The 12,139-nt window shown below is 41.9% G+C and overlaps 2 protein-coding genes across 5 annotated transcripts in view; one reads left to right on the top strand and one right to left on the bottom strand.

Moving 5' to 3' along the window:
• The window catches only part of LOC119647325 (proton-coupled amino acid transporter-like protein CG1139), a 61,234-nt gene extending 50,188 nt beyond the window's left edge, over positions 1-11,046 (bottom strand). Inside the window, exons 1-2 of one of the 4 annotated variants that reach the window (XM_038048259.1) lie at positions 10,582-11,046; positions 10,187-10,486 (exon numbers count right to left, since the gene is read on the bottom strand). Coding sequence is in view for 1 of the 4 variants with exons in the window: in XM_038048257.1 (XP_037904185.1) it covers positions 10,582-10,614 (33 nt within the window). In the remaining 3 variants the exon portion in view is untranslated. The remainder of the gene's footprint in view (positions 1-10,186; positions 10,487-10,581) is intronic. The other 3 variants (XM_038048260.1, XM_038048261.1, XM_038048257.1) reach the window with 3 other exon arrangements.
• A 369-nt stretch (positions 11,047-11,415) lies between these two features.
• LOC119647327 (dolichyl-diphosphooligosaccharide--protein glycosyltransferase subunit DAD1) lies at positions 11,416-11,936 on the top strand. The gene has a single exon (XM_038048265.1). The coding sequence runs from the start codon at positions 11,489-11,491 to the stop codon at positions 11,825-11,827; it is 339 nt and encodes a 112-aa protein (XP_037904193.1). The 5' UTR covers positions 11,416-11,488; the 3' UTR covers positions 11,828-11,936.
• Positions 11,937-12,139: the final 203 nt, after the last annotated feature.

The raw sequence follows: 12,139 nt of genomic DNA, 5'->3' as shown, positions 1-12,139 counted from the left end.
GAAAATTTATATGCACATTTTTCTGTTCGTATATGGCTGAAAACCCAAATAAATCCTTCATATTTTTTTCAAACTACAAGATGTACGTGCATATCACAGACGTAGATATTATGCTCATGCAAAACAAACAAACATTGCCGAATATAAAAAAAGATCGTACAACCATTTCCGATTTTCTTCGTACATGAAAGTATACGTATGTACATATAAAGTACGTACTTACGTATGTATATAAGAGTCCGGATAGCTGAGTGGTTAGAGCGCAAGGCTGTCGTACGGAAGGTCGCGGTTCAAATCTCACTGGTAGCAGTGGAATTTGTATCGTGATTTGACGTCGGATACCAGTCGACTCAGCTGTGAATGAGTACCTGAGTCAAATCAGGGTAATAATCTCGGGCGAGCGCAATGCTGACCACATTGCCTCCTAGTGTACCGTTACGGTCTTGAATGAACTGCTCTAACACACTTCAAGGCCCTGATCCAACATGGATTGTTGTGCCAACGATTATTATTTCCGAGTTATCACAATCTCGGCAGATGCCGGATTTTACCTAATACTAGCACTAAGTGCCAAGCATTTAGGCTCGGATGATCCTACCTACTTAAAAACTAAAGGGGCGCTGGTGGTGGTGGCCGGTGGTAGGTCAGTGGGAGAATCCGTCGAGTACTCCCCGCAACATCGAGCACGTATGCAGAATGGTGTACTTCTGCATGGTTTGAACCAGACTGTGCGAAAGTCCCAGGACATCAAGGGAAGCCGTGAGGGATTTAGGTACAATACCTGTAGCTGACAATATTATGGGAACTACAACCACCCGCTCGAGACGCCAAATTTCTTTGATTTCACGAGCCAATGGCTCATAGTTCACCTTCTTTTCCACGTATTTCCGTTCAATGTTGCTATTATGGGGGATAGCAACATCAATAATATACGCGGAGCGACCCGTCTTGTCAACTAGCAGTACGTCAGGCTTGTTGTGTGCGATATGGCGATCAGTCAGAACTTGCCGGTCCCAATACATGCTGTAAGCAGAACTATCAAGTACTGCTTGCGGCTCATATCGGTAAACCGGACATGTTCCCGTGATCAGCCCATGCTTATATGCAAGGTTTTGGTGGATAACCTTACATACAGCATTATGCCTGGTGATGTATTGCACCGGTGCCATAACAGTACAGCCAGAAATGAGATGGTCCAACGTCTCTAACGCCGAACCACACATTCTGCACTGGTCGTTCTCCACCCATTCTTTCATGATGAGCTTTTTATAAGCTCGGGTGGCGACCACGCCATCCTGAATGGCACACATAAACCCCTCCGTCTCAGCAAAGAGCTCCCCAGCACACAGCCACCTGTTCGACAGATGCAAATCGACAAATGGCTGCCAAAGACAATTCACGTGTTTACCGTGCATTGCCTTCGACTTCCATTCATCGATCCGCTCCTGGTCCGACTTCACCCCACTCAGAGGATTGAAAGATCGATCCTTCAAGTTAAGTGGAGTCAGTCCACAGTCTGCCTTACAGACAGCCGCATGCAAGGGACTCGCCTGCTCCTTGCTGTAAAAATAAGCGCGCAGCGAGTCGACTTGGCGATGATGTTGTGCCGCCACGTCGACCACGCCCCTACCTCCGATGTCACGAGGCAGGTTCATCCGCTCCACGGCAGACTTTGGGTGATGCATTCGCAATTTGGACATAGTTGTCCGTATCCACCGCTGGACGTTTTCCAGGTCGGTCTTCGTCCACGGCAATATTCCGAATGCATAAGCCAGTGAAGGGATAGCGAATACATTCAACGCGCTCATTTTATTCTTCCCCGAGAGATGCGATTTCAGCACCAGCTTTACACGTCGCAGGAATTCGGACAGCAGAGCTTCCTTCAGATCACCAACTCGAGCATGGGTTCCTTGCAGAATTCCTAGGTACTTGTAGAAGTCTGTCTCGGTCATAGCTTCGATGTGGAGGTCACCAATGCTATGTCCGGCATGCGGCTCGTGATGACCTTTGCGAATGGCTTGGATTCGACATTTGTCTAATCCAAACTCCATCCGAATATCACGGCTGAACATGTCTATTATTCGCAACAGACTTCTAAGATGGTTGTCAGTACCAGCATACAGCTTGATGTCATCTAGGTACATCAAGTGTGTCAGTTCGCACTTAGCACGTAGGCCATATTTTATTGCAAAACCATGCCCTCTAGCATCATTCAGTAGCCATGAAAGGGGATTCAGTGCCATACAAAACCAAAGGGGACTCAATGAATCCCCCTGGAAGATGCCCCGCCGTATACGGATGGGCTCTGAGGTATTAGCACCCTCAGATGTACGGACTGATAAGGTGGTATGCCATCCTTCCATGACTGTCGCCAAAAACTTTATTAGTTTCGGATCAATGTGATACAGATGTAGGATGTCGATTAGCCAGGTGTGCGGAACGCTATCAAAAGCCTTGGCATAATCGATATAGCAACTGAAGAGGTTTCTTTGGCCTCTAGTTGCTTGTCCCACAACTACCGAGTCGATAATGAGTTGCTCTTTGCAACCCCTTGACCCAACTCGGCAGCCCTTCTGCTCCTCGGACAGAATGTTGTTGGTCTCGAGGTGCGCATTGATCCTTCCACTAATAATGGACGTGATGAATTTGAAGAGGGTTGGTAAGCAAGTGATCGGTCTTGTGTCTGCGGGGTCCTGCACCGTGTCCTTCTTAGGGATAAGGTAGGTAATTCCCGCAGTGAGGAAAGGTGGAAATTCCTCCGGCCGACTCATGACCTCATTTATACTGCGTGCCAACCGACTGTGTACGCTGGTAAATTTCTTATACCAGAAATTCTGCACCCGATCCAGACCTGGGCCCCAGGCCATATTATTATTATTATCACTTACGTATATTGAATACCAACTGTTTCCCTGTGACCTCCCATTCATGTGAGCGCACTTTGTTGTGGTATTGACGAATTGATATGTTAAGATAACCTCATACACGTTTTAGAATGCATGAAATTCGAATCAAATGTAAAAGTTCCACCTTATTCAACTATTATTAACACCTGTGTTAATAATAGTTGAATTTCCTTCACACTTCCTCATACCTCATGTTATCCCTTATGCAAGTTTTGTACCTTGAGCCTAAGGGGGATTTCCGGCAAAATTTCTAAAATATGCCAATATGCCATTATTAACTTTATTTGTGCAGATATAGAAACAGCATGTATTTTGAGGCCTAGATCTCGTTTAGATACACTCCTGTGATTGTTTTCAGATTTTTCGGTTGGATTTCGCATGTATGTGGAGCCCCCCCTTAAACTTAACACGAAATGGCGCCACTTACTGTATATAAAGGGATACACAGATCACAGGCTCTCGCCAATTTTCGTGACAATCGGTCCAGCTGTTTCCGACTAAATCGGGTGTGACTGACAGACAGGCAGACATCGGCTCGATACTAATAAGGTTTTGTGTCACACAAAACCTTAAAAATGGCTGGGGAAAAGTAGATTCTTAATAAATGGAATTTTAATATTTCACTCGAATGACAATTATTTTCGGTGATTAGGACGTCAACATCTTATTTGTATGGCTTAAGATGCAATAAATTCACGTGAAATTGATAAGTTTGAACTGCCATAACTTTGACACTTATAGGATTTCCATGAAACTTGACATATGCGTATTACTGACCTCCATGCTGGTGCAAAGTTTAGTACTCCAAAGATCAACTAAAAGGGTTTCTCAATCAATTTCTAAAAGCTGGTAATATACTATTAGTAAGTTTATTTAGGCGGATATCGGAATGGGACATATTTTGATGCCTCGATTTCATTAAAGTGCATCACCCTGATTATTTTCAGATTTTCGGGTTGTGTAGCTTCCGAGAATAAGTCTTGTCTCACTTTAAGTGTGCACATTTTGACTCCTTACTCGCGCACTTTACAATTCCCGCCAAAACTAATATCAGCTTCAAAAAGAACGAATTGGGATCTCTCATTTGGACGACTACATCCAGTGAAAAAAAGTTTAAATCCCCCCTTTGAATGTATGGGGAGCCCACCTTTAAACTCCATCTAAATTTATGTCACTCGCTGTATGCGTGGCATTTCATAGTTACCAGCTGTCCACCAAATTTCCTTCAGATTGGTTTAGCCGTTTTGGAGAAAAATGCGTGTGACAGACAGACAGACAGTAAATAGATTCTAATAAGGTTTTGTTTTACGCTGGTAGGTACATCGACACCGTTTCGTGTCTCTGCCGAAGCATCCTCTCACCATACTTCTTCGTTCTTGTTATGGACACTATCACGCGGAACAGCTAATGTCCAGCGTCCTATACACTGGTCTATGCCGATGATATTTTCCTAGCCTCTCACAAAGCTAATCTCGACCAACTTGTCCAAAAGTGGAATGATTGCCCCATGCAACACGGTCTCAACTTGAATCTGAATAAAACAGAATTTTTGACAACCTACCGAGAACTAAGCGAATCTCGAATCAATGCTATCAGTCAATTGTTAACTGCGTTATGATATTATTATAGGTATTAGTGCAACTTGGGTGAAATGGCGTTCCTTATGATCGACGCATCAAGGAACGCTCCGAATTTAAAATAGGCCACAGTATCGTCCGCCCTGTCCCCTTTTATTGTTCTGAGTGCATGAAATCGTGTATTAAAGCATCCTAAACTCGAACGGCGCGTGACGACGAAAAGTTTATTCGAATTGCATAAGGAGAACCTCCGCAGCCGAAATTCCATCCAGCATTTAAAATTTATTCAAATTAATTTTGGATATATTTCCGCTTATTTCTGGAAAATTTATGTCAATTAAAATAATTTCTGAGACCAGAAACTGTTTGTTACTGCTAGAAATTAAAATAGTTGATTCATAGAATATAATATTCCACAAATCACGCTACATCTAGTGAAGAATAGACCTAGCGTCCACATATTCTGCATATGTGCCGTGAGTCACCGTGAATACGAAGTCATTTTCTTTATCTGGTGATAATACAGTTTATGTATCGGACACAACTTCTCATATGTTATAAAGTGGTATTTACACAATGGCATGCTAATGAACGTTTAGACGCGTTTAAAATGCTCACATTGTTGACTTCGTAGAAGAATTTATTCGAGCCAACATATCAACTAGCGAAGAAAATTTTCCATTCAAAATAGATAACAGCATATTCTGAGAAACTAGATCTGGATGATATTGATTGAAAAATATGGCGAGTAGGACACTAAAACTAATATTTATTTGTTTCCTTTCAAAATTTGAAAGCAGATAATCCAAACAGTTTTTATTTCTGTCCAACTTTACAAATTTGTCCAAATTCTATTCACTCAAATTTCCGCAGCGATTAAAAGTTCAGCTACTTCTAAAATATCGCGAACTCAACTCATCTTTGTTTTTCAGCATCATGAGCTTTGACTGTTCATTGTACTTCCCCAAAGTACATGTCAGACAAATTATATTGTTGCTGATAGCGGCATAAAGATAGAAAATTATCTTTACTTCTTGTTTTATATATCATAATAATAATAATCGTTGGCGCAACAATCCATATTGAATCAGGGCCTTGAAGTGTGTTAGAGCACTTCATTCAAGACCGTAATGGTACACTACAGGATTACAGTACCCTGTGGGAGGCACTGCGGTCAACATTGCGCTCGCCCGAGATTATTACCCTGATTTAATTCAGGTACTCATTGTCGACTGGTATCCGACGTTAAATCACGATACAAATCTCACTGCCATCAGTGAGATTTGAACTGCGTCCTTCCATACGACAGCCTTGTGCTCTAACCACTCACTATCAAACTATATAATTACTTTCACAGTCAACATAAAATGTTATTCACTTTCCTCACACGAAATTGAAATAATGAACAACGGTAATATACCTGTGAAAATTTCACCAGGTAGTTTATAATATGCAGACATTCGGTGGTGATAAACCGAGAAATGTTACATGCCCGGCATCTCACACCATTCTTTTCAATCACGAAGTCTGATTTCAGGATGATCTTGTCCTAAGAAAAGCTCAATCGCCGCTTTCGATGATGGCCTTGAGTTTTAAGGCTCTACGTGGCCCACAATCCTGAACTAATTAATATAATGGCATGTAGTATGTATCGGTGGATACTGCGAAGTACACCATTCGCAAAACACACACAACACAGTAAATGAATATAGTTCCACCCTCGAGGTTGGCATAACCCAATATCGCGGATAGCCTTTTGAGTCCATTATACCAATATGTGTCGAGTTAAGTTTCTCAAGTACGAACCGTGAGCTCTTCCTGGATCATTTGACTTGGCAGAACTGTGATCATCCTATGTAGCCGATGAATAATTGCAAGGATGCATGGAGGTTTTTCGTCTGCTTAAACGAGCTTCTTAAGTTCCACGGAGACGGTTCTAATCGATACTTGTAACTCCAGCAAATATTATAGACATTTTTGTTTAGGGATTGAGGAGTCCTAAGTTCGCATCCACTACGTCCGTCTACATAAAAAACAGTGGGGCAAGATAAACAGTGGGGCAAGTTGCCCTCCATTTGGTCCGATCCGACATTAAATGGATACCGATTTAGCGGATTTAGCAAACACATAAAACGTATCTGATATCTGCAAGCGATGCGACAATCTAGGCCTAAGAAAAGTGAAGTGATGAGATTCTGATGAGTACTTCTCAACATTTTGCCATGACTGGCACTGTGCCAGCCTAGCCTAGTGATAGCATACGGGAATCCGGTGTCGGACTACTGATAACGACTTCCAGAAGACACACTCTCTTCATCTGGGAGCTGATTTCTGACAGGCAGTGTTACACATAACGAAGATTTCCTATATAATGCGGAAGGATGCTTTCAATGATTAATTACACGCAGTTCAGGAAAGATTTCCTTGATGATGGGGAGGTACGGCCTTGGTGGCCGTAAGAACAACGGTGAAAGACTTGTAGACTTTTGCAACTTTCACCGTCAGGTCAACGACAGTAACTATTCAACTACCGGGCAAGCAGCATCTACTATATCAGAAATGACAACAGCTTCGAAAGGGATCATCACCTGATGGTCGTTTACCTTCGCTTGCATGTCGCTGTTGCATCTACTCGTAGAGAAACACATCCTTCGCCTCCCGCCCCCCATCCAGTGTCATCCAGAAGTAGAAGCACTTTCTTGCTACGTCATCGTCAGGGAATATATCTAGAATGTTCCACGCAGGAGGAACATTCCTGAACTATTATCAGGGCGACATATGATAAGTAAAATCTCAAAGGAATTTGAAATGCAAAGCGAAGTCTGCCGCAGTTGCATCTTGTCACAAATATTTTTCCTTCCCGTTATTGACTGGAGGACGTTAAAGGATTCAATAGACTTTGCCGTCTTCCTCCAACAACTCGCCTACGCTGATGGTATTTGTTTGCTTTCTTACAGTGTCGGCCTTGACCAAATAGCTCTTCATTTGAAAAAGAACGCAAGTAGTGACGGAGTGAAGATAAACGCCAACAAAACCAAGATTATATTTGCAGTAATGAGCAAAACATCAAAGATGTCTAGCAATTTACATATTTAGGAGGCGTTATTTCTGTCGACGGTGACAATGACGTCCCCAACTGTTTCGCCTAAAATCTAACAGTGTAACTATCTCACCACCGACATCAAGTTGGGACTGTTTCGCGTCAATGTTTCCACTACGTAGTACATGAAAATTGACCTTCACTGTTACTGAAAAGCTCCAACTTTTCATCAAGTCACGTCTGAGTCGTGGTATCGGGCATTCTTGGCGAATACAATAACGAATGAAGAACTTGGTCGACGTACAGGCCAGATACCAATGGACGTGTTGATCAGCAAGCAGAATTGGCAGTAGATAAGTGACCCATTAAGTGCGCAATATATTCTTTCAACGTTTATATTGCATTTCAATAGAATATAGGTTTGTATAGCAAGTTGTTCCACACAATGCAACTATCCCAGGATGGCCGATGGATAACGGAAGACAGTGGAGGAAGAATGTAAGCTTCTAAGAAAATCCTGGACAGACTAGTCGATGGACGATGGCGCGAAGGTGTAGTTGACGCGATATGCCCCACTAACTTTCTTTTTTCTTCACTTATTAAGATCTCCAAAGGTACAATTGTTTGCATTTTACTGCAAAACTAGGGAAGCATGACACGTCGCGCGTATTGCTGAATGAAATGTTCCCGCAACATAGGTGGAATCGTGCGTTGCTAATTGCAAGGCATACTTCTAAGCTTTGTGACGCTTTGCCTCCAATTGATGTGACCAGGCCTGACGCAAGAAAGGCGAAAGAAATGCAATTCCCCGCGCCCGAAATAGAAAATTCGGTGAAAAAAAGATAATAGTGGAGTCCGCATAATTTCCACTCTGAGCTCGATCTGTCCAAAATGTTCAACGCGGATCCCGTTTTTCTCTCTACAGCCCTGGACGTAACTTCAACAACCGACCTCTAGATGATATGTATGGGTACACTAGAGTTCAAAAAAATGGCGAAAATGAATGTGTTTTCTTCGGATAACTTCGCAGGCGCATAGCATTTTATTACGAAAAAATACGTAAACAATTACGAAACCTTATTTTAAGTGGTAACACCACATTGGCTTAAAAACATGAAAATTTAACCACATCTTCACAACAAAATTTAGCGAAGAATGACTTCCTGTTTTTAATGAACGAATAAAGCTACTTTTTTTGTGTAAATCGAGCCAGTTCGAACAAACACTCGTAAATTCTTTAAAAATTAATATATCTAAAATCTGGTACACAAATTGCGAATAACGTAAGCAGCCATGAGAACGAACCTTGCGGATGTGAAAAGAACTTCATCGTCCTGAAACTTGTACATTGGAGTTGCATACGAGTCGGAACTTGTCTCGTGCTCATGCGCGCGCGTAACCGTTGTGCTTCACCTATAACACTCCAAACCAAGTAACAAACGGCGCTATCACCAGCCCAACTGACTTGTGAACCTGAGATTACACTCATAAATATCAAATTTTATTGTATATTCTTACTACTGTTGTTACAATTTGAACTAGCAACCGCAAACTACCTATAGCCTTATAATTTCACTACATATGTTGCAACCTGGTTGGTAACCAAGTCACAGAGGTGTATCCGCTCCTTTACAATGCACTACTTTAATAGCAGTTTGATCGTCCTGCCCGAAGAAATATGAGTCAATAATCACATAATTGGTCTCCCTACTCCATAATGTTAACCGTTTAATAAATTTGACTTACTTGAATGTGTCCCGGCTTCGATACACACCAATAATAACAGTTCTGTTTATTAGGGAAACCCGAGACGTGAAAATAAATGAAAGAAACAAGATAATTGTGAGAGAAGGAAATAATTTGACATGATCAACAAGTTTTAATTCCTGCATGAGCACTATTTCATGTGGGTGGAAGTGCAATCCTAAACTTCGAATAACTAGGCAGATTCGGGATCACGGTTTTCCGGTGGACGGGAACAGAGAAACTTCAACAAAATCATGTTAATTTTGCGATTCCGGGCCCGATTTTTCTTAAATACGACTCTCCAACCCTTCGCGCCCATTCCACTCGTAACCGCGTACCCTCCTAAACTATCAGATATTTCTTCCGCACCCTGTAAAACGACAAGAAGGTGCGGAGTTCCCCCGACATTCAGCTTCAGGAAAATTGAAGCTGAGGGTAGATATTGTTTACACTCCGCACAGGTACTTGCGTTTTCCTCTATTACGATTAGCAAAACACTACACTCTATATTAACGAACTGAAATACGAAAAGGACATGAAACAAATAGATCTGGATCCAGAAGAGAAATTGAGCAGTGATGGAGCGAAGATGTGACTGAAGCGAAATGGTAACCAAATTTGGAAAAGAATCATAGACGAATTGCAAAAAAAAATTAAAATGCATTCGATAAATGGAAATAAACGGGTGACGGGAATCCCTTGCGTACAGAAGCGACGCCCTATCAACCAACCAAATCAACTTACTCACAAGCGCAATGGCAAACGATATCCGCCCAGCCATGTAACTGATAAATTTCCCCGGAAACAAAAAAAATAAAAAGAAATTGGCATGATAGCACGGAAACCGATAAGATAAAGGCATGCGATTTAAAACAAACCAAACAAAACGTGAAAAAAGAAAACAAAACAAAACTTACTGATGGAATGAAAATTGAGTGGCGAATCAGAGTCCAATCGGTGCAATAGCGAAAAGCGTAACAGAATCTGCGCTAAATTTACTTTCTATTGTGTTCTAACTGTGCGAGTGTCTAGCTTGTGTTTAGGCGGTTCGAATTACTTTCAGACTTTCTGGTCAAAGCTGACTCTCCACGATTTGGACAATAGAAACCAAATACCCAGTTCCTTAGGCTAGGATCGGACTTAGACACCAAGGATTGCCTAAATCCCAAAGTTCTTCTTCGACTGAGCTCGTCGTCGTGTATTTACATTGGTTACTGCTGCACAAATAAAGAATATATTCGTTATGGGAATGGTTAGGCTGCACGACGCTTATCGTTACAAGTGGCGTCCACTTAACTTGAACTCAATTTACCTGCAGATCTGCCAATGCCGTGCCGTCTTCCATGTCCGGGGATTAACAAGCCAAGGATGTAGTGCAACGAAGCAACCCACAAACTCCCGTCCGATGAGGCCAAGAAACTCTGTTTCACTGAGCTATACAATATCGCGATATGCCCTCTTTGCTTCCGCACAATATCCAATTAGGACGTGTAATTTGATCGACGAAATATTTACAAACAAAGGCTAACATATGTCGTGCAAAGGGGGTGGATGATATCATCAACACTGAGCAATTCCGACGAACGTACAGTTGTCGATTTCCATTGATTTCAGTTGAGATCAACTCCCCGATATTTGCCGGAAAAGGATCTAGAAAAACACACCGTTGGAGGCAGGGTATTCTTTTATGAAGCAAGAAAAGACACCAGCGAACGACAACACGTCACCCGAACTTCCAACTTTCTGCGACAACTAGAAGTACACAGCGAGTGTTGAGTGCTCACTGAATCCCTTGAAAATATCAGACAGTTCTCATTATCGTTGCTAGCGACTCCATGCGTTTGGTACCGAAGACCATGACATTTAAAGCATTCTCAGCTGGTAAAAGAGTTCAGAGAGAAACAAAGGAATATTCACAAATCAAAGAAATTCCAAGCATAATGGATAATCGTTTAGTAATTTACAAATTCTTCATGCTTTCTCGGAAAAGAATGTGCAGTTGACATTGAAGCAATCGGCATCGACGAGTAAAACTCGATGGCGTACCGCGTCTTCTACTAGAATACGACTCCTATTAAATGTCCACCACCCAATTGCCCTCGTATTTGACATTTGAGTTTGACGTGTCCAACAGAAATATCCCTTGTCAGGAGTCGCCGGGCGTTCTCAGTTCCTTCGAAAGTTCTGTATTCTATCACTTGCTCCGCAAATTCTTCAAAATGGTAAACCTCAGTACCGTAATTGGTAAATTCTTTGATGATTACATCAATCACACGCCGAAGAAGCTGAAAATAATCGACGCCTACCTGAGTTACATTATGCTGACCGGCATCGTCCAATTTGTTTACTGTTGCCTCGTTGGAACCTTCCCGTTCAATTCATTCCTTTCTGGATTCATATCGACGGTTAGCTGCTTCGTCTTGGGTGTTTGTCTACGGCTACAGGTCAACCCTCAAAACAAGTCCATTTTCCAGGGGATATCGCCAGAACGTGGATTTGCAGACTTCATTTTCGCCCACGTCATTTTGCATTTGGTTGTAATTAACTTCATCGGCTAAGCGTTAAAGATATTCCTTTTGGTTCCAAAATTGTTTATGAATTAGTTTTCAATCTGCACGAATCTTTTTTGTGAAAATATACAAGAGTTTAGTTATAGGAGACCGAAAATAACGTCTTATTATTTCTAACCTCTTTCTAATAAGCAAGCAGCGGCAATAAGCCTTCCGCGAGCGGAGATCCTTTCGCACAAACACCACTAACGTTGCTTTTCATTACTGGATTTTTCTGATTAAATTAGAGAAATATAAGGACACCTGCTCGAACTTGCAATGACTTAGACTGAAGCTGCCACCCAAAGAATTTTAGAGCAC

Source organism: Hermetia illucens, chromosome 1, assembly GCF_905115235.1.
Source record: "Hermetia illucens chromosome 1, iHerIll2.2.curated.20191125, whole genome shotgun sequence".
In the NCBI taxonomy this organism is placed as follows: Eukaryota; Metazoa; Arthropoda; class Insecta; order Diptera; family Stratiomyidae; genus Hermetia; species Hermetia illucens.
The sequence above is the reverse complement of the archived record's forward strand: the minus strand, read 5'-3'. Positions and strand labels throughout refer to the sequence as shown.

Excerpts from the sequence above, each read along its gene's own strand:
- LOC119647327 (XM_038048265.1), top strand. The coding sequence starts at position 11,489 with ATGGTAAACCTCAGTACCGTAATTGGTAAATTCTTTGATGATTACATC.